Consider the following 21,517-nt stretch of genomic DNA (forward strand, 5'->3'; position numbering starts at 1 on the left):
TGAATCAGATGTGTCAGATTCTGTGTTAGCTTTTATTTCAAGTTCGTTGGGATATATCAACACATGGAAATTAACCATTTATAATTAAAAAATACCTCTTTAATCTTTATATACTTGTCGATTTGATGTCCAAAGCAAGTGTTCTTTTTTCTTCCTTCCCAAATATAATTTATTTGAATAAATTCTGCTTCAAATGAATATAAAAATTGGTCCAGCTAATAAAGGGGCGCATTGGGTACACTTGGGAATTCCGACATGTTGTCATAGGGCCTGATCTTTAAAAACTACATAGATGTTTCAATTTGAAGTTCTAGCATTTTTGATATCAACTTCAGCGTTATTGTGTGTCAAATTTGACGATTTTAAATTTTCTTAAAGTTTGTCGAAGTTTTTAAGTATCCTCCTCTGTTTAACACAACTTTTCGAAATAATGTTTACTGAACTCCTGAAATTTCTCCTTAACAATTTTGAGCAATTTTAAAAAGTTTCTTTTTATCAGATAACAAATTTCAAATGAATTATTCTAACAATTATTGTAGTTTTTATATATGCAAAAAACAGAATTTAAGAATTTATTATACAGATTACTTATTACAATGATACCGTACTACTGCAAGTTTGTATCTCGTATCAGCATTTTGAAATTATCAAAGTAAAAAAAAACCCGTCATTTTTCCTCAACTACTGTGTTTTTCATATATATACGTACAGACAGTGCAAAAACAAAACAAAACAAAAAATAATACACCTTTAAGGACAGATGATACAAACAATTTTTTTCTTTGAAAAAGATTAAATATCATGTCACAAGTTTAGAAAAGTGGATGGTTCTTAGAATTTTTTCTTCGAAGAACTGGAATATGAAAAAGACTTGGAAAATATTAGTAATATTTCAATGAAAAATCAAATATAGACAAATCACATTCAGTAAAGGTCTACAGGTGAAAATAAATTTCAGAATATGTTATCTTGGCGCTAAAAGTGTAAAATAAACTTAAGAAAAATATACCGAGCCAGGTGAATTTTATTAGGAAAAGCAAAATGGTAAAAATCAGCCTATGTGATATTGCCAATTTTTTGTCATTTCGATCTTCCTCTTAAAATTCACCTGGCTTGGTATATTTTTCTAAGGTCTATATTACACTTTTAACGCCAGGATAACATATTCTGAAATTTATTTTCACCTGTAAACCTTTACTGAATGTGATTTGTCTTTATTCGTTTTTTTATTGAAATATTACTAATATTTTCCAAATCTATTTCATTTTCCAGTTCGTCGGAGAAAAAATTCTAAGAACCATCCACTTTTCTAAACTTGTGACATGATATTTAATCTTTTTCAAAGAAAAAATTTGTTTGTATCATCTGTCCTTAATTAATGTTACGATGAATATGCATTATCAGGACATATGGAACAAATGATGGTCAATCACTGCAGCAATTTTTGCGAAACAATGTATCTATTCATTCTTAATACCCAGAATAGAAGACATATACTCAGTATCATTCAGATTTGAATAAGGGGTTCATTACACAGATATCACATGAATATTTGCAGTTTACACTTTCGAGAATCTAAAAAAATATGTAATTTTCATTCATAAAACGAGTAGCTCCTGGTTGAGTTCCTATTACTTGGCAAACTGCATGTATTTGTTAAAATAATCTAGAATTTACAATTAAAAAAAAAGAAAGAAAAAGAAAGAAACTAGAGGTACTGTGAGCAATGAGCTCACTAAAGGATACCCCCCGCCTCCCATATGAATATAATAGCAGTGTCCATGTTTTGCTCTGGAAAATCAAAAAGACATGTCAGATCAAAAAGTAAAATAGGAGGTGCACAATGACAATATGTAATTAAGAATCTGTGAAAGTTTCATTAAATTTCCTTCAGTGGTATGAGAGGAGTTGCGGATAAGAGATGGGTACCCCAAAGCGTAACAGACGGACGGACGTACAGACGGACGGAAATACCGATTACTATATACCCTCCCACTTTTCAAGCGGGGGGTATAAAAAGAAAACAGTAGAGGTGTTCTGACTCCTATCCCTATGTGTATATTGGAATGGACTTATTGATTATGCGAAACGAGTCCGTGAATAATGATGGAAATCGATTTGTTCATTTTCAATAGTTTATTTTCATAACCTTCGAATGGAAACCAAAACTGGAAATATATATTTTAAATAAAACACTGGATGGAAATGGGAAGTGTAGAAATACATAAACATGTATCAGAGCTATGAAACATGTCCGACAGGCCTCATACAAATGCAATCTGCAGAGAGTCAGGGTTAAACGCTTGTAAAATTCTTCAAATGGAAAGATTCTCAACAATGTAAAACTTGTAATCCCTTCCTTATGGAAGGCCGCTTGCAAAACGTTTTTATTCAGTGTTCTTCTGGTTGTCTACGCAAAGCTGTACCCATGCAGTGAAGGATTATGTTTATGATAGTAAATAATTGCGAGAAATCTGACTTTCATTGGCAAAAAATGATCATGAACATAATTTACCTCTGATTAATCCGTTCAGATATTAGACTTATAAGGAAGGATTCCTTCACGAGGACTTAACCTGTTCTCCTTCCTCATGAAAAATTTATCAATACTTTGGTTTTCAATAGAAAGGTTTCTTTTGCTTATTTATCTTATTACATGTAAAATGTTTATTTCCCACTTTGTTATGTTTAATGATCTTTAAGGTCAAATGACGTAATTAAACTTCCTGCAACGTTTAATTTTTACTTAATCATAATATTGACTACGTACACGTACACTACAACAAGTCATCCTTGTGATAGATTATCGGTTTGTTTTTAATGGCAATATATTGTTTAGCATTGGTAATTAGTTGTACCTATGGTTATGGTAAGTTTATATTTTCAATTTAGTTTAAAACTTTCCATTTTCTCCTGACGAGAGAGTAATAATAACATTTTTAATGAATGTAAGTTTTGAATATATGATGTTTATTCATAAATTCTCGAGAGGGACGTGAAACAATATACAATCAATCAATCAAACTGATAGTGCAAAGCATAGTTAGTGCTTAAATTTGTTTTGTTCATCCACATAAATAAATGTTTATTTCAATCTTTCAAGTTATTAGAAGTTAACCTGGTGTCTGTCATTAGTACAAAGCAGCAGTCATCCAGATAATTCGTAGAATTGACAAAAAAGTGAGGATGAAGGGATTTTTTTAAATTAGAATATTACATCGTGTTTTAACAGGATTTATCGTTAGAAAAAAATACTTATTAGTAAAACAAAAATTAATTGGTTATAAAAACAAATTGCATCTATAAAGTTTTTGTGACAATTATAAGAATTTCATATTAGGAAATAAGCATATTTCAATTTAACAATTTAGTGGCATGAGTAAAAATTTTATAAGGAAACCATAACATGTATAAGTAATTATTAAAAAAAATATTGACAAAAGAAAATTCAAAAAAGATATACGAAAGGTAATTCAGATCTGAAAGAACATTACATTGAATTGCTGAAATAAAATTCTCTTATAATTGTATATTATATCGTAAGATTAGGATATGCTACAGTTGTCCTTTACATTACAAATTCAATTTCAATTTAAATAGTATTTCGGATATTTATTAAGAATTGTGTCAGCTGACTCGTGAAATTTTTGTCATATAAATTTCTCCAGAATAGTTTTTTCAAAAAATATACATGGTCAACGCATGAGATTTTTTAAATTTTAAATGTAGCTTGTGTATTTAAATATAAACCATACGATCTGTTCTATTTTGTCCCATTTTAGTTAATGTAGCGTTGAATAAACAGACATGGCAGGCATATCCTTCCAGTGTCATTGATAGCAGGTTTGATTCAAGTAATGCAGTAGATGGGCTTACGTCTGACCTCAGAGCGGTGGGAGGACAGTGTGTAGCTTCAGCTAACGGTCAAAGAACTGCCACCTGGTGGGTAAACTTGGATTCTATCTATAGCATCCATGTCATAAGGATTTATTACCGGACTGATAATGTTGTATGGGGTAAGTTGATTTACGAAAAAAAAGATAAGGATAGTTTTTTTCAGAACCATTTAATAACGGAACGTTTAGCTTTTAATTTCTGCTGTGACAATTTAGAATATCTAACATCTATGTGGTATTCAAAAATGATGAAACTTGCCATAGCTTCTAAAAGTATAAGTATAAATTTTCAGCTATCCTACGGCAAATGATGAAGTTTACATAAGAGCGAAAAATTCAAGAGGTCGATAAGCAACAAACAAACAATTAACTTTGCAATCTTTGAGTCTATTTTCGAAAAAAAGAGAAAATAAATTACCTATTAAAGCGTTATGACTATTCATATTTAACAATTTGATTAAATTATTTAATGTTACATGTAATTGTTTGACATTCCTTCGAGATTTTTGAACTCGTATATATAAATTCATTTTCATGTAAACTCCATATCATGACATTTGAATAATTATATCTTATGCAAGAAAATCGTTCCATGATCTGTCACATCTTAAAATACTAAAACTGAAATGAGCATGGATTTTATCTTTTTGTTCATAACTTGCTTCATAGTCTGGCTCATTTCAAAAATACCTTTCTCGTTACTTTTCCTGAAAATTAAAAAAAAAAAAAAGATTTTTTTTATTTTCAGGGGCAAACTTGCATTATTAATTGGTAATCTCAAATTTCAGATAAAAATCATGGATGTACAAGAAGATTTCTAGGTTTCTACGTTTATGTATCAAACACAACAAACCGACTTGATGGTCACTTATGTTTCCACGATACAAACTATACCAGGTCTACTATACCTGCTATTGCCGAAATCATGTGTCCTGTGCACGGCCAATACGTCATATACTACAATGAAAGGCTGGAAAGTGTAACATACCCGGATTATTATTCTCCATACGCATATAACAATATCTGCGAAGTAGAAGTTTACGGTATGAAGTCTTAACTTTTGTTTATGTTTTTTTTCTATCGTTTTGCTTTCTTTCACATGTTATCCTTTCATTTTTATTCAACTACATTACATGTATTGTATCGCCAAATTTGTAATTTTTATAAGATACTTCAACGTTGTTTGACTGGCTACTATGAATTTATCTGTTCTATTCCCTGTACTAAAAATTGTCGCTATATCAGGGATATCAATGTGAAAATGGTAGAGCAATATTATGATTATATGTATTCCAAAGATAGATCTTCTTTTATTGTTAAAAGGTTGTATAGTAGGATATTATGGATCTAACTGTTCTCTACCATGTCCTGACAATTGTGGTGACGGTTATTGTCACATAGAGACTGGAGTATGTTTCTGGTGTAAACCCGGGTATCAGGGATATCATTGTCAAAATGGTAATATTAATATAATCACCATGTTTTTGCAACACCTTAATTTCGAGATATTTGTATTTGGCATATTTAAGAAAATTTAAGGAAATTTAAACCAAAAATTGGTTTTAACGGAATATATTCTATGCTGGAGAATAATTATTTTGCAAGCAGACTGTCATATTTTATCATGCAAAAGAAAAACTGGCATTTAAAAAGTCATGTAAAGTATAAGTATTTTTATACATGCATTACTCAGTCCTGTTTCATAATAAATTCGCTGCTATTATAAATTCTACGTGTACATTCAGGGTGTCCGCAAACATATGTTACATTCTTAAACCGTAATAAAAATTTTATGCCTAAAGTAACATGAATGAAATTTAAAATATATATTGAATTTTTTATACTTGTTATGTCAAGTATACATTTGTCATAAAACGCTTCATGGCAATCAAATACCTAAATTTAAATCATGATAAATTTAACAAAAATAAAAAAAGGATAAAAGAGAGAGAGAACAAAATAAAAGCTTGCTTGAATCAGTACCTCTTTAATTTAAGATTTATGAATTGGCATTGTAGATCAATTAGAGGATAAAGAAAAGTGCCACCCAAGCTTTTATGGAACCCTTGGCGCATTTTTGGTATCTGCTTTCGCTAATGTCGTCTTAATTGCTTTTATCTTCAAGTTGATGAAAAGGTAGGTAAAACTATTAATATTGACGTCTTAATTAAATTGATTCTTTTTCCATAGCACTTGTGTAATTCATTAAATTTAAAGATGAAAACATGATTGATTTAATCATGTTACACAGGTAAAATTGCAACAAATGTTCAACATATGTTGAACATAAGTTTAACATATGTTCCGAAACATATGTTCGCCATAAAGGTTGCAACATATGTTCAACATATGTTTATAAACATATGTTGATTATATGTTTAACATATGTTATTCATATGTTTTGTATGATCATATGATGAACATACGTTTATGTTCATATGTTGATCATATGTTAATTTTATTTCTTTCCTTACATTTTCCTATTAATAATTGGTATTTCCTTGGATTGCAATGTGAACCAAATATTAAACTTGGCCTTAAATGCCTTAAGCAAACAATAAGAAATTAAAAGAACAAAATTGTAAGCATTAATCTTGCATTTATTTTTCAAATTTTTACACAATTCTGGCATCGTTTCCCCGACAGTGACTTCATTGCTTCTGAAATGACGAAGAAAATAATTAAATAATCAAAAAGTCCCAATGTCATGATAATTCCATGGCAAGATCAAAACACATGTTTGTATATTTTTTGGACGTTGAGATTGAATACTGTTCGTTATTTCCATATCCTTCTTCATGTATTATTAATTAAAATATGTTACCACAAAAAGTAATTACCTTGAGCACTTAAGAAATTTCATCAGTTTTCGATAATGGCAAATTTCATGTTAGGGCAGGGGTGGAGCCTACAATGTAAAGATTCTGCTGAATGGATATACAAAAAAGCACTGCAAGTTTTCCAGGTATATGTAATGTGATTTGAAACTATATAAAGATGAAATTTGAAAAGTTAATGATGGAATAGACAGACAAGTGACAGACTTCAACCAAAAAGTATTTACTTTCTTTTGATATATCAAAATTTTGACAATTGAATTTTGAATGTTTAAAAGTTAAATAATTGCAAAGTTTAAACATGCTATAGGTGATAATTCACATTTTACAAATGTATAACCTTTGGCCAAAAAATAAATACTACAAACAAACAGACAAGCAAAAAAAAAAAAAAACCAGACATTTTGAATACATTATAATCCTAAAACTTTCATGGGAAGAATATATAAAAAAGTTTTAAGTTCATTACAGACTATTTACTTACCTCTTTTGAAGCAAGCTTGTGGTCATGGTGTCTGTTCTTCAATGTATTCACTATGAAAAAGGCAGGCTGTATATTACACCTGTAAAAATATTAAATAATAATTCACACAGTTTATTATGTGCATATATAACTACAACAGAGACTCCAGTTTCTCTAGTGTTGATAACAAAATTAAAATGTTAATTGATATATAAATAATCAATGAATTAACTGATACTTGGAGTTTTTTAATTCAGTTTTTTCAGTATTTTTTTAAATTTCAAAAAATTGAATACACACATTTTTTTCTTATTGTTCTTTTGACACTTGTAAATCATGAACACATAAAGTAGTACCTTGTATGTCTGCTTTAGTGTGTTCCCCATTTACATGTAGATATTGTGTTGTTTTAAATTCTCCGGGTATACAGGTTTTTAAAAATATATTGTCAAAGATAGATATATTTTTTAAAAAGCCATTAAATCATGAATTTAGATACAAGTAAAAAAAGAATTTTCTCAGGAAATATTCATTCCTTGAATAGTCATTACAGGTAAACACTATGATATTTATTGTATGTTGAGTTGCATATATAAAATCGGCAGGAAAATAAAATCAAAATTGGTTTTAATGGAATATATCCAACACTGGAAAAATGTATACGAGGATATTTTTGTTTTTGCAAGCAGGCTGTCATATTTTATCATGCAAAAAAAAAAAAAAAACTGGCATGTAAAAAGTCATGTAAAGTATAAATATTTTTATACAATCATGCATTACTCAGTCCTGTTTCATAATAATAGTGCATTCGTTCCCATTATAAATCCTACGTGTACATTCAGGGTGTCGAAAACAAACGTTACATTCTTAAATCGTAATAAAAATTTTTTGCCTCAAATTACATGAATGAAATTTAAAATATATACTTTATAATTTAATTAATTTATACTTGTTTTGTCAAGTATACATTTTTCATAAAACGCCTCATGACAATCAAATACATAAATTTAAAACATGATAAATTTAACAAAAATAAAAAAAGGATAAAAGAGAGAGAGAACAAAATAAAAGCTTGCTTGAATCAGTAACTCTTTAATTTAAGATTTATGAATTGGCATTATTAAGATTTTAATTAAAGGATTTATCTAAAAAAGTGCCACTCTCAAGCTTTTATGCAACCCTTGGCGCATTTTTGGTATCTGCTTTAGCTAATGTCGTCTTAATTGCTTTTATCTTCAAGTTGATGAAATGGTAGGTAAAAGTATTAATATTGACGTCTTAATTAAATTGTTTCTTTTCCATAGCACTTGTGTAATTTATTAAATTTAAAGATGAAAACATGATTGATTTAATCATGTTATCAAGTTACATTATATGCAGGTGACAGCGAATTATAGGACCGATATGCCTCAAACTTATTTGAATGAATAAACAAATAGCCAACTTTGATCATGATATCCTCCAAGGAAATATTGACCGATGCTCTCGTGGAGGCTAACATGATTAATGTTGCCTAAGTCAAAATAATTTTAAATAAAAAAAGGAACTTCCTTAAAATACAATTTACCTTTAAATGAAATAACTGCATCAAGTGTGTACAACTGGTGCTTTCAAATCTTTACTTGATTGTGGTGTTTTCCATCGTGACGGAAAATCAATAAATCAATTTTTTAATTAATGAAAATGTGTGAAAGTTATCCTTAGCGGTCAGAATGTAAAATTTAATGACCGTCAATGTTTTTTGGGGGAGTTTTTTCAATTACTGTGAAATCAATTATTTTTGATTGGGTTTAATATTCGTGTTTTGGGAGGTATGAAGAGACCCACGAATTTATGTCCACTAGGAAAGGCAATTTTTCACATACATTATTACTGAACAATTTTTTAACCACGAAATCAAATCCCCATGAACTAGAACATTTCCTTCCAACCACAAAAATATGACCCCCAGAAGATATGTGATTTTACAGTATGTTGACATCTTCTCTATATAGAGAATATACTACTAATTAGTTACAAAATCAAGCACATAAATGATAATTGTTATTATTTTACAGGAAACGGGAGAAAAGAATGGCTGAGCTAACAATTAAAGAGAAATTTAATAATCTAAAAAGAAAACCAAATGACATTTATGATAATTCGGATAGAAACGTGGCTGGGGATTACCAGGAACTAGGAGAGCTGGGGAAACCCTCTCATTACGATGTACTCCAATAATCGGGAAATGAAATTAAGAATTTGGAGATGACGAACTAGAGTTATTTTTTAATATAAAATATACTTTTCCAGTTTTTTTTACAGTAAATAATTATATCACCATTTCCAAAAGTCAAATGAATGAAATATATGGAGATAACGAACAGTATTCAATACCAAAGTCTATGCCTTTTTTGAGATTTTCCCCCAAAAATATTTAATACAAATATATACAATATTGATTCCACAGCCCCGTGATAATTTTTTTTTGTTTTCTCTCTCTCCTTTCTTTCAAATCTGTCATAGTTTTGAACATTATATAAAGTAGTGATGATTATGATTATGCAACGGACTCGATATCGTTAATAATTTAAAATCAACGGTAAAATTGTATATTCCATATACTTGTTTTGAGATTAATGATCATGAAATTTTTTCTTATTTGGTGATATTCGATTAATGAAATAAGTTCTTTTATATATATGATTAATTCATTCATAATCGTAGTTTATAGAAGATTCTTTTTGATATTCAGCAAATTTTAATGTGCACTTAATAATTAATTAAGTTTAAGCATATTATTTTAACATGAAAATGATAGATTATCTTTAGACATGATTAGCAGAAACCCCACTTGTTCCTAACATCACTAAACACCCATTCAAATTGATACCATTTTCAATCTTTTTACTGCCAGCAAACCCTTGTTTCAAAAAAATACATGTATACATCTTTATTTCAATTTATTAGTTTTGACTTATACTTATTATAAGGCGTGGTTTTACATGTGAACGTATTAAAATTCAATTTGTCATTGAAAAAAGTACGGTAACCAATACAAATTACAGAAAATAAAGAAATTAATTTGTTTAAGTGAATAATAAATCCAAAATTAGGCGATTAAACTTGTTTTTTTTTTAACTTATGTAAATATGACTGAAGTTGTTATATTCAAATGATTTGATAAAAGTTTCATTGCTTTGTTTGATTATATATAGTAGAGGCTATAAATATTTCATTTTTTTTTTTTAAAAATGATTTTTAAATTTATGAAGGATTGCGGCATATAGATCTACCACTTTACTTATTGCTGTAAATGTTTTCTGTGACACTCTGTACGTGATCATTATTTATCAAACACAACAAATCGACTTGATGGTCAATTATGTTTTCACGATACAAACTATACCAGATCTACCATACCAGCCATTGTTACCTGTTCCTTTCATGCACAGTACGTCATATACTACAACGAAAGACATATGTACAATACCCGGATGATTATTTACTCTAAGCACATAATGAACTGTATGAGGTAGAAGTCTAAGGTATGACGCCATTTTGTTTCCTTCGATATATTTGCGCATCGTTTCCATTCAACTTCATATTTTGTGTTGTATTTCTTAAAAATATCATTACATATACTACATGTGTTATTTGAAAAAATGTCTTGCTGGCTGCTAGGGACCAAACTGTTCCCTCCCCTGTCCTGACAATTGTGGTGACGGTTACTGTCACATAGAGACTGGAGCTTGTTCTTGGTGTAAACAAGGGTATCAAGGACCTCAGTGTGAAGCTGGTAAGGTAACATATGGATATAACGAACAGTATTTAACATCAAAAGTCCATAAAAGAATACGAAATAGGAGCAGAGCAAACACAGACCTCCAAAAGACCGATTACACACACCGTGTCCTCTTTGGCATGATCGGGAAATAACGGAAAATCCGTCGTCAAGGCGTTTAAGGTAGGTCGCGGGTTTGCTTTTGTCATCAATTTTGGTACACAAGTTCGACGCTTCGAGCGGCTATTTTGTGCACATTTGATTATGACGTCAGTTACGTCACAAAGGCAACGTTGCGTTGTTTCCCGTTTAATTCTCTACAAATGACACCAAGCCTGTACGAATCAAGTAGATTAATACAAAGTGCATGCTATTGTATGTAAACCTCGCACATGTTTTATAATTCAATTTCAGAAATTCTGAATTCTGATGTGATTTTATTTAATGCACCTTAGGACAAATTCAATACAATACCAAATGAAAGGAATAATTTATACAATAAGTGTTAAAATTAAAAAAGCATAAGTTTGTAAAATTAAAGTTATGAATTTTTGAAAAAAGTTATCATAAATAAAGTTGTTAAGTGGAAAACTTGACAGGGGTTGTATTTGCGTACATTATTTGCAACTCAGGAAATTTGATTAAGAGAATTCGAAATTAACAAATGTTTGAGAGTTAGGCCCATATACTAGCTAAATATAAAAAGAACATTGCAAGTAACAAGCTAATTTCCTTAGTTTATCTGGATGAATATTTTTGACAGTTTTTGAATAAAGGGATCAAATTAATGTGTTATGCCTGAAATTCTATTACCATGAATTTCCTAAAAGTACAGGAACTAATATTTTATAACTCGCGGTATTGTCGCTGCATGTTTTAAAATTCTCATACACGAGGAATGTTTATACAGTTTATTCTGACTTTGTGATCAGAATATGAATATGAATTTCACAATACTAGTGAAAATAAGTTGCTGGCCATCCTCATATGTCTCCGCAATAAGTTAAATGATGAATAAAATTAAATTTTACATCTATGTCACCTTTTAGATCTTGCATATTCCAAATGTCAAGATATTTAATTTATACTCATACTGTAAACGTGACTACGTTCAACAAATGACGCTGTATACATTAATAACGCCATAAACGCAACATTTTAGCAATATAAAAGCAAACTTTGAGATTATTTAGCGAAAAATCTAGCGAGAAGACATATTGATTTTTTTATATCAATAGTTTTGATTTTACCTCATCTTGAACAAACATTTTTAAATTTAAACTAATTCGATATTGGTTTAAAAGTTATCCAACCTTTTTAAAAGAAGCTATTTTAAGGAAACAACTGATAAAATTTTCCCATATATTTCAATAGTAAAGCGTAAAAAAAAGTCCTTATAACAATACCGCGTTTACAGTAATATAGCATTAAAACTACGTACACAAATTTTATATAAATTGCAAATAATACGCTGTAAATTCTAAAGAACATTATATCAAATTTTCAGGATATGTTTTCTCGTAAGAATTTTTATGCAGTAAACCCGCGACCTACCTTAAAGTACAAAACCTAACTTGGGTGACTCAAGGCACCAAAAGCATTCGTTTCTTTTAGCGGATATTTGGATTCATCATTTGAATGATGTTTATCCTAATATTCTGATTCTCTTTTTTAATATTCTATGGAATATTTCAAAAACGTAGTGTGATCTCCGTTTACCAACGGTAACGTTCATTTAAAATGAGAAATGTGTATTTAATAAAGGGAAATTGATATGATTTATTCATATCCAATGGGGTATTGAACAATTCAGGAGAAGTTACATGTACTATACCAAGAAAATCTTTCTGTCTTAAATGCTGAACTAAATTACATATATATGTATGCTGAATTTATAACAAAGACGTCTTCTTTATTATGTACAGTGCAAATCAAAAAAAAAAAAAAAACAAACAAAAACAAAAAAAAAACATTAATACAGTTGATCAAAGTCCCAAGAAAGACATTATCTTAAGTACTTTTTTTTGCAATTTAGATTTAAAACTATTTAAAGGAGTCAGTTCAATGTCATCCACGACGTCTCCATATCAGTGAAATATTCTGGAGAGTGACGTTAAACAGTATACAATCAATCAATGTCATCCACTGAATAGGTCCTGTTCAAACGGATGTGACGTAGGCTATCAGGGATAATTATATAACGAAATTAAATAAAATTTTAAAAATATTTGAAAAATAATCGTAAAAATTCTATAAATATTTCTTATTATCTTATGAAACATTGATCATACATCAATTCATTTTGTTAAAAGTTGTAAAATATTTTGCAACAATTTAATTATTCTGAATAAATTCTCGATATAATTTTCGATTATTTGGTGACAGCTACAAATGTGATTCCAATATTTTTATTTTTCTTAGAAATGTTTCGATATTTTACATCTGATTCGTTATCCAACTGCTTAGGTTTGTTTCCTTTTACTATTTTTAATACATTCTAATACATTCTATTCAGCGTGTAACAATGGCTATTTTGTTTTATTTTAAGCCTGCACTAATAGCCGGTATGGGTCAGAATGTCAAGAACAATGTGGTTACTGTAAAGATCACAAACCTTGCCATCACGTGACTAACTTTTCTGTTCTGGTTTATGTGAACCTGGATATTCCGGAAGCACAGATCCTTGCAGGCAAATCAGGCACAAATCCTTGCCAATCAGAGCTTAATGATAGACCTGATAAAGGGATTCATGTCTTCTAAAAAACAAAATTCCAAGCTGAAAGAACTAGGCACTACCGGTAAATAAGAGAACGATTCACTGTCAAAGAATGGACGATATTGAGAACTACTGAGTCATTTGAAATGTACGTGCCACAAATGCGGTATTCGAGTTTGTAAAAAAAAATAATTTGTTTATTCATTGAAATAAAGAATTAATGTTTTTTGATTATTATTTCTTTACTTCCTTAAATGATAATGGACAATTGTAGGTCGAAATTTTCAACGAAAAAAATAGAAAAAAATATATATGTATCTTTTTCTGCATTTTCTTCACATGGGGTTCTTCTTTGTGAGTAGATATCTAATGGAGAAATCAAAATTTTAAAGGTCTCAAAGCCAAAGTCTTATTGAACAATACAAATTTGGAGCACGGCAAACAGAACTCTCCAAAAACATAAAAGGCGGCATTAGTAACACATGTACAACTGTGTACATATATGCTCCTTGTCATAATCGGATAAACGGGAAAAAAATCCGGATAATTTTCAGTGTGTAAACATTGGCATGAAATACGTCAGTGAGAATTGGACCCATTGACAGGTTGTATTTGAATTTACCATAGATCCTGCAAAATAAAGAGTTTAAATGAGTTCAAACATCTTGTTGGTTAATAGAATAACTTAAAAAAAATGATAGTATGTGTAGAGGACCATACATGTGCGTATTAAAAAAAAATGGGAACACATGCCCTTTGTGCAGGAGATTTATTTCTACACAAGAAAAGAAAGTTGATGATAGAAAAAGTTGAAATCATCATATTTGCATAATTTTTTGTTGTTAGGTTACCATTAACATTTTTTCTAGTAAAATGCTTACATCTGAATCAGATGTGTCATATTCTGAGTTAGCTTTTATTTCAAGTTCTTTGGGATATATCAACACATGGAAATGAACCATTTATAATCAAATATACCTCTTTAATCTTTATATACTTGTCGATTTGATGTCCAGAGCAAGTGTTCTTTTTTTCTTCCAAAATATTTTTTTAGATAAATTCTGCTTCAAATGAATTTAAGAATAGGTCTGCTAATAAAAGGACGCATTGGGTACCTCTGGGAATTCCAACATGTTGTTAGAGGGCCTGGCCTCTAAAAACTACATATATGTTTCAATTTGAAGCTCTACCAATTTTAATATCAACTTCAGCTTACTTGTGTGTACCATTTTTTCTTAAAACAAGATATTACAATTGATAAGGAAGATATACAAGAGTTGTCCAAAAAGTTTGTTGACAAATGCTTAATTTTTTAATAAAGCCCGCAATTGCAAGCATGTATAATAATATCTTAACATAGACCATAAAAAAGTAAAACAATGAAAACCTTATTCTGAACATAATAGGTGTAAATACTTTGCATATGCAACCAGCACCGGCCAGTATGATGTAATGCTAATTTCATGATAAAGTAAAAAATATAGATTTTGAATTTTTAAGAAATTGTTCATAGACACGCGCTAATTTCTTTTTCATGCTGCACTATCAAGTGAGGGCAACATAATACTTATGTCTACACCATAATTGATTTGATTTTTAAAATTCAAAACAATATACACGATAATTTATCAGCGTCATCAATGTAAACACTTCTTAAACACAGGTTGCACAGCCCAGGGCGCTAGATTTATAACAACGTCAGGATAAAGGATGCCCTATTTTAAACAAATAACAATGCGTTTTCACTATTTGTAGTGTGTTTAAAAGTTTACACATCGTTGACCAATCGTACACACCAATTACAAATCAACAGACAAAATATATTATTGTGATTTCAAGTTGTTTGAATAAATATTTTGTGTCTGACGTCGGTTTAAACATATTAAACTATAATCAAATGATTGGATACTGGCCCGTTTAATGGGCTACGTTACTTTTACTGTCAGTTTTTGAAATATACTTATAACGGTTTTTGCGTAATATTCTCAGTTTCTATTTATCTCAGATAAGTGCATATAAAAACATCAGGTATGTATTTAATAAATTTTATTGTGGCGAAAATTGGGCACGGCTGTTTATCCAGAGACACAAATTATGAAAAGCTATTGGTGTCTCTGACAACACAACAAAGCAAATATTACATATTAAATATTCAAAGTTCAAAGGTCAAAGTTCACAAACACCATATCAGAAAGTGGTAAAAGCCTTGACCCTGGGAGGTGCAGAGGTCAAGCACTTATTTATGTATATCTAAATCCAAAGTTTACTTTTCAACTTTCATGAGTTACATGATGACTGCATACAAGGATAGTTACTTAGTGCCGATCGTTTACGCCACAAGTTCCCGACCACAACTTTTTTGTGGTAGGGAACTCCGCCACCATATGGGTGGGGGTAGAGCGGCAGAAGTAACCCTGCCCAAGCCAATACCTATCATGATTGATGAAATTGATTCCCTGTAAAATTAAACCTAACCCCCAATGGAGTCGATGTGATGACCCTAATAAAATAGTATCTAAGATTTTGGTGATGAGTAGATCAAAGAAACATGTACGCATGTATATCACTACACATGTAGAAACCAGGAATATATATTAAGCAAAATACATAAGCGAGAAACAGATTAAATTTTCAAAATCTATTTTATATCTGAATTAAAAGGAAACTGTACTAACCTTATTACTGGAAATATTATTACCTATTTATTAGAATACAGCTGTACATGTATATCAAACTAACCTTATGAGAAAACTGGAGAAAACGAACGTTGAACAAACTCGGATAAGTGTATATGTATGGACATACAAAGGTAAACATTTTATTGAACAAGTACCCCTTGAATTTCTTTGGGTAGGATCATGTGCTTAAGAGAAAGCAATCCCTACTGACTGTTCAAACAAGCCCTATATATATTGATTGGTGCAATGGGACATTGTGTTGAAATTTAGAATAAAAACAAGGGTCTACCAATTGTTAAAATATGACATACTTATGGGTTAAATTTACTAACAGGGTCAGTATAACAGCAATAGAATTTACAAAATCTAAACTTTATAGAAAGTTTATCTGTGTTAAACAAACTAAGTTACAATTCTGGTTAAAGCTATACTGATTAGCAAACATGGCACAATACGATTGATTTAGAAATAATGTATTAATATACAATGTATAATGTACCATATAATGCTAGCTAGCTTACGACACCCTACCACTAATATTCAGAGTTCGGAAATGTGCCACAGTTCCAGCAAGAAAGTAAATGATGTTCAAATTAGAATTTGTACGAGAAGTATGTCCGATCAATGACCAGTTGTAGTTATAAAAATTAATACTCAAGCAGTCTTGTGATTTCAAGGTTTTGCCAAAAATTAATTCCAATAAACAATTGTAGACTTAGTGAATACTAGTGATCTTTCATGCTTCGCTGATTAAATATTATATTCTGACTTGTAGTATATGAAATTAAAACTCGTAAATATTTGTACAAAGCATAATAAATTGTTAAATTATTTGTTTTCTAAATAAAATAAATGATAATCAGCTGCGCATCATATTTTGATTGTTTGATGTATGTGTTAAGTTTAATTTTCATAAAAATTGAAAAATAGTTAGAACATGTAAAAGACTACAATGAACTAGGTGCAAATCAAGAAATTTTGTAGTGTGTGTAGATTTTGAATGTTTAGTGTATCAGTTATTATACATATATAACCATGCAGCTACATGCAGGTCATGATGAATAGTTTTATTTGTTCATTTAATCATGCAGTTTGTATAATGTAAATTAAGGGCTATAATTCAATTATAAGGGCATTGAGCCATTGTTTTTCTCTTTTTTTTCTTTTTTTTTTATTGTGTATGTTTAGTCTATGTAAATTAAGGGCTGTAATTCAAATACACCAAGAGCAATGGACAGCCAGCAAAGAGTATGCCCCAAATCAAATTCAAACAACATAAACCAACACATATTCACAACATTCAACATATTGTAGCTACAGGTCATGATAAACAGTTGATTTTTTTTGTAAAAATGCGTTGTGTGTGTTTAAATTAGTGTATGTAAATTAAGGGCTGTATGAGTTCATATACACCAAGGGCAATGGGCAGCCAGCAGAGAGCATGCCCCAAATCAAATAATCAAACATCAACCAACACATATTCACAACATTCAACATATTACTGCTACAGATCTTGATTAACAGTTGAATATTTTAATTAAGGGCTGTATGAATTTAAATACAACTAGGGCAATGGGTAGCCAACAACGAGCATGCCCCAAATCAAATATTCAAACAACATCAAACAACACATATTCACAACATTCAACTCAATTTATAAGCTACACATACAACAATGTAGCTGGGAGTTCATGATCAGATTTTTTTTTTTGTAAAAATGCAATGTGTATGTTTCGTGATGCATGATGCAAGATGTAAGTGTAAAATGTAAAATGCTCTGTGTGAGTAGTTGTGTTATAAATTTATAAAAAATGTTAGATAGACAATGGGCTTTATTTTGGGGGATTAATGTATTTTAAAAATTGATTCTAGTGTACAGGCTATTATGAATGAATTGAAAATAAAACTTGTGCAATGTGCAACCCATAGATGCATGCATGTCTAGAACATTCATGAACAATATTTAAAATAAACATTCTTGCTAACAAAGGAATCAGTTAGATAGATCTATATTGTCATGAATTGAAATTGTCCATTTTGTTAAACTGTTTAGGCTCTCTTTACAGTCTAGCACATCAGAGTTGCATTAAAAGTATGATTCAGTGTTTTCCTTAAGAACCGGCCACCAGGCAAATCGACCACCCCAATCGACAAAAATGCCGCTTTGAAACAAAATTTGTTGCCAGGTCCACAGAGATTCTGTTCACAAACATCAGCTCCGAGCCTGTTACAACTGACCTCCAACCGTTTACTTTGAAATAAAGGGAAAAACACTGTATGGTGCCTAAACTCGTAAGACACTACCTATAAATTTAAAGAGAGGTTAAAAGGAGATATAGCAGAAATAAAACTGTTTACACTAAGTTAGGCAAAACCCTACACCAGGAATTATCACCACACTTCTACATGTATGATGTGTTCCAGATTTCTACATGAGTACGACAGTCCTGCTGGAAGCGGGTAAAAATTTATCTGGCTAGAATTTGATAAAACCATCCAAAATATTTAAGAGAGGAAATTTTAAATTGTATTTAGAATGTACCTTATTTTTATCTGAAATCTTTAAAACTTTTAAACAGCAAAAATGTGAATAGGGCTGATTCGCTACACATTTGATTCCTTACCTATAGTCTGCATGATGAATTACCCATTTACTTGTTACAATTTGCAACCAGTAATAGTTGATTACAGAGTTTTAAATATCGATCTGAATTTTAATTTATGGGAATTTTTTTTAGTTTACTCGTCTAGCTGGGCGTCAATACGTATAAATTTGTGCATCTCGGGCGGTCAGGTGCACGGTTATTTCAAACACTGTTGAAAACCATGTCAAATGTCAATGTTAAAGTGAAATTTTGTGTGAAATTGTTTGTATAATTAATACTTGATTTATATTATCTTAATCCTGTTGATTTGTACTAATTGCTCTAAGCTACAGACTGCAGTGATCTGTTTATGTGATAAGGGCGTGACCGCTCATTAAGATTTGGCTGGGAAATTTAGCTCTTGTATCAGCATTGCTGACTTTTATCACCCGAGCCTCAGGGGGATTGAATGTCCCAAGTGCTGGCCATGAGAAAATGCAGAATTCATAGTGTTCACAATTTACGGGTTAATTTGGCAGTTCTTAATATTTAGCGTAGAATTTGTGTGTTCAATTAGTTACTCAGTCGGGTCCTGTGTGTAAAGTGTTACATGTGAATACAAATAAACTTTGTTGGAAACTTTGGGCGTTTTTATTTAAAAACAGAAAGTTTCGGTGTAACAGTCAATTATGGTAATTTAAGTGATAACCTATTTGTGTTTTATAAAATTAACAACAGGTAAATAACAAGTGAATTTAAATTTCCCATGTCAGACTGCTTTACAAGAAGTCTTGACTATATTAAAACATTTTAACAATAAATAACTTGCTTTGATTGCATTAATTATATTTTATTTCCTGAATTTTACCATTAAAAATGGAACCCCTGAATTGTTGTTCAACGACGAGCAAAACATAGAGGATATGAGCAATTTTAAATTAAACTAAATTTATAAAGTTTCAATTCTGATATTGACTTAACGGACAGAAATATCTTTGTTGTGCTTGATCCCGCTTACCTTTTATGAAATCGATTCACAGGTAATAAAATATTTAGTCAATTAGTGGACTAAAACTGAAAATAAACATAAAGTGTTTTTTCTTAACTGGAAGTTGAATATTCAAACTAATCTAAAAAACCAAATCCGGAAAACAATCACTTGTCAGATCACTCAGCAAATGCTAGGATAATTTAGGGGTATAGTACTATAGAAAAACCGTGTTAAAACATTAATTATTAAATCAATCTAGTAATTGCAATCGATCTTAGTTTTAATATATCGATCATAGCTATCCGTATCGACATGTAATTTCGAGAGTCTTCGATCTTAATATTGAATCTATCGTGCTGGAAGGCTTGGCGACGATCCCCCCCCAACCATTTAATTATGTATTTTAAATACATTTTTATCTAACTAGACCTTCTATTTATAACTAAGACCCCATCTTACAAGCTTTACATAATGTCCACGCTACCCCCCCCCCCCCCCCCCCCTCAGGAAATCCATTAACATCGGGGACAATAGGCTAACTATACCTAATCCGAGCATAAAAGCTGAAAATATCGATCACTTTTAAAAATGCCTTCTCCAAATCAGTTAATAATTTCAATGACTGTTTCAAATTGATAATACACAATAACAGGCTGGAAAATTTTTACCCACCCAAGATGATGCTGGAATATTGAAAAAGGAGGTTGCAACCAAAGCGCCCTCAGGTGTTTTTATTAAAAGGGGGAATAATCAACTAAAACATTTGAGAAGAACGATAATCACTAGGATTAAGTACTGTGATTTAGGTAAAATATTTATGCACTTTCTTCTATAAAAGCAGCTAATTCAGAGTGAATTAGCCTTGAATAATAGTAACCGATACTAAAGGTATCAGAAAATTATTAAAACCGCTATATTTGTGATATTTTCTCTTTTTTTATCAAACTTTGACTCATTTTTATAGGCGTAGGAACCAAAGGGGGGGGGGGGTTAACACTCCTTTTTTGCAAATATACAAACTGACTCTCAGGAGAATACAACTTCTAATCCCATGAATTTGTAGCATTATGAACCAATTCTGTTTGTATATATTATATAAGGTCTATTGATTGACTATATAATTGTGTAATATTATAATGTTGGATTTGCTGAGCTAAAATTCTTAAGACTGTGAAGGAAAAATTTCAGGAGTTCAGTTAATATTGCATGTATTTTCGTTAACTATGAAGTTGTGTAAAACATTGTAGGATACTTAGAAACTTCGACGAACTTAAAAACAAAATAAAATCATCAAATTTGACCCATTTTAATTCTGATAAAATGTACGTCTACTGAATACTTTTACAAACATTCAGACCCCCATGGCCATGATAAATTAAAGGCCATTTACTGAAATGATAAACAGCTGCTTTTCGTGTAAATACGAGGGTTGTCCAAAAAATTCGTGGACAATGGAGTTTTTTCAAAATGAATATTTCAAAATATAATTATTGTATACCAAAATATGTTATGAAAATCCAAGTTTAAATAGTTTTATTTTTATTGTGTGAACTTATCATTTAAAAAAAAAATCGCAGTTATTAAAGGT

At 30.4% G+C, this 21,517-nt stretch overlaps 1 protein-coding gene across 4 annotated transcripts in view; it reads left to right on the forward strand.

The window, feature by feature from the left end:
• Window positions 1-2,745: 2,745 nt before the first annotated feature.
• Window positions 2,746-21,517, forward strand: part of LOC134236037 (receptor-type tyrosine-protein phosphatase epsilon-like) — a 43,255-nt gene continuing 24,483 nt past the window's right edge. For 2 of the 4 annotated variants that reach the window (XM_062718217.1, XM_062718221.1), the window contains exons 1-4: window positions 2,746-2,869; window positions 3,783-4,016; window positions 4,685-4,939; window positions 5,220-5,354. In XM_062718217.1, coding sequence (XP_062574201.1) covers window positions 2,821-2,869; window positions 3,783-4,016; window positions 4,685-4,939; window positions 5,220-5,354 — 673 coding nt within the window. In that variant the 5' untranslated portion in view covers window positions 2,746-2,820. The remainder of the gene's footprint in view (window positions 2,870-3,782; window positions 4,017-4,684; window positions 4,940-5,219; window positions 5,355-21,517) is intronic. The other 2 variants (XM_062718219.1, XM_062718220.1) reach the window with 2 other exon arrangements.

This window comes from Saccostrea cucullata, unplaced genomic scaffold, assembly GCF_032062105.1.
Source record: "Saccostrea cucullata isolate Sc308-1 unplaced genomic scaffold, CSIRO_AGI_Scuc_v1 ctg1483, whole genome shotgun sequence".
In the NCBI taxonomy this organism is placed as follows: Eukaryota; Metazoa; Mollusca; class Bivalvia; order Ostreida; family Ostreidae; genus Saccostrea; species Saccostrea cuccullata.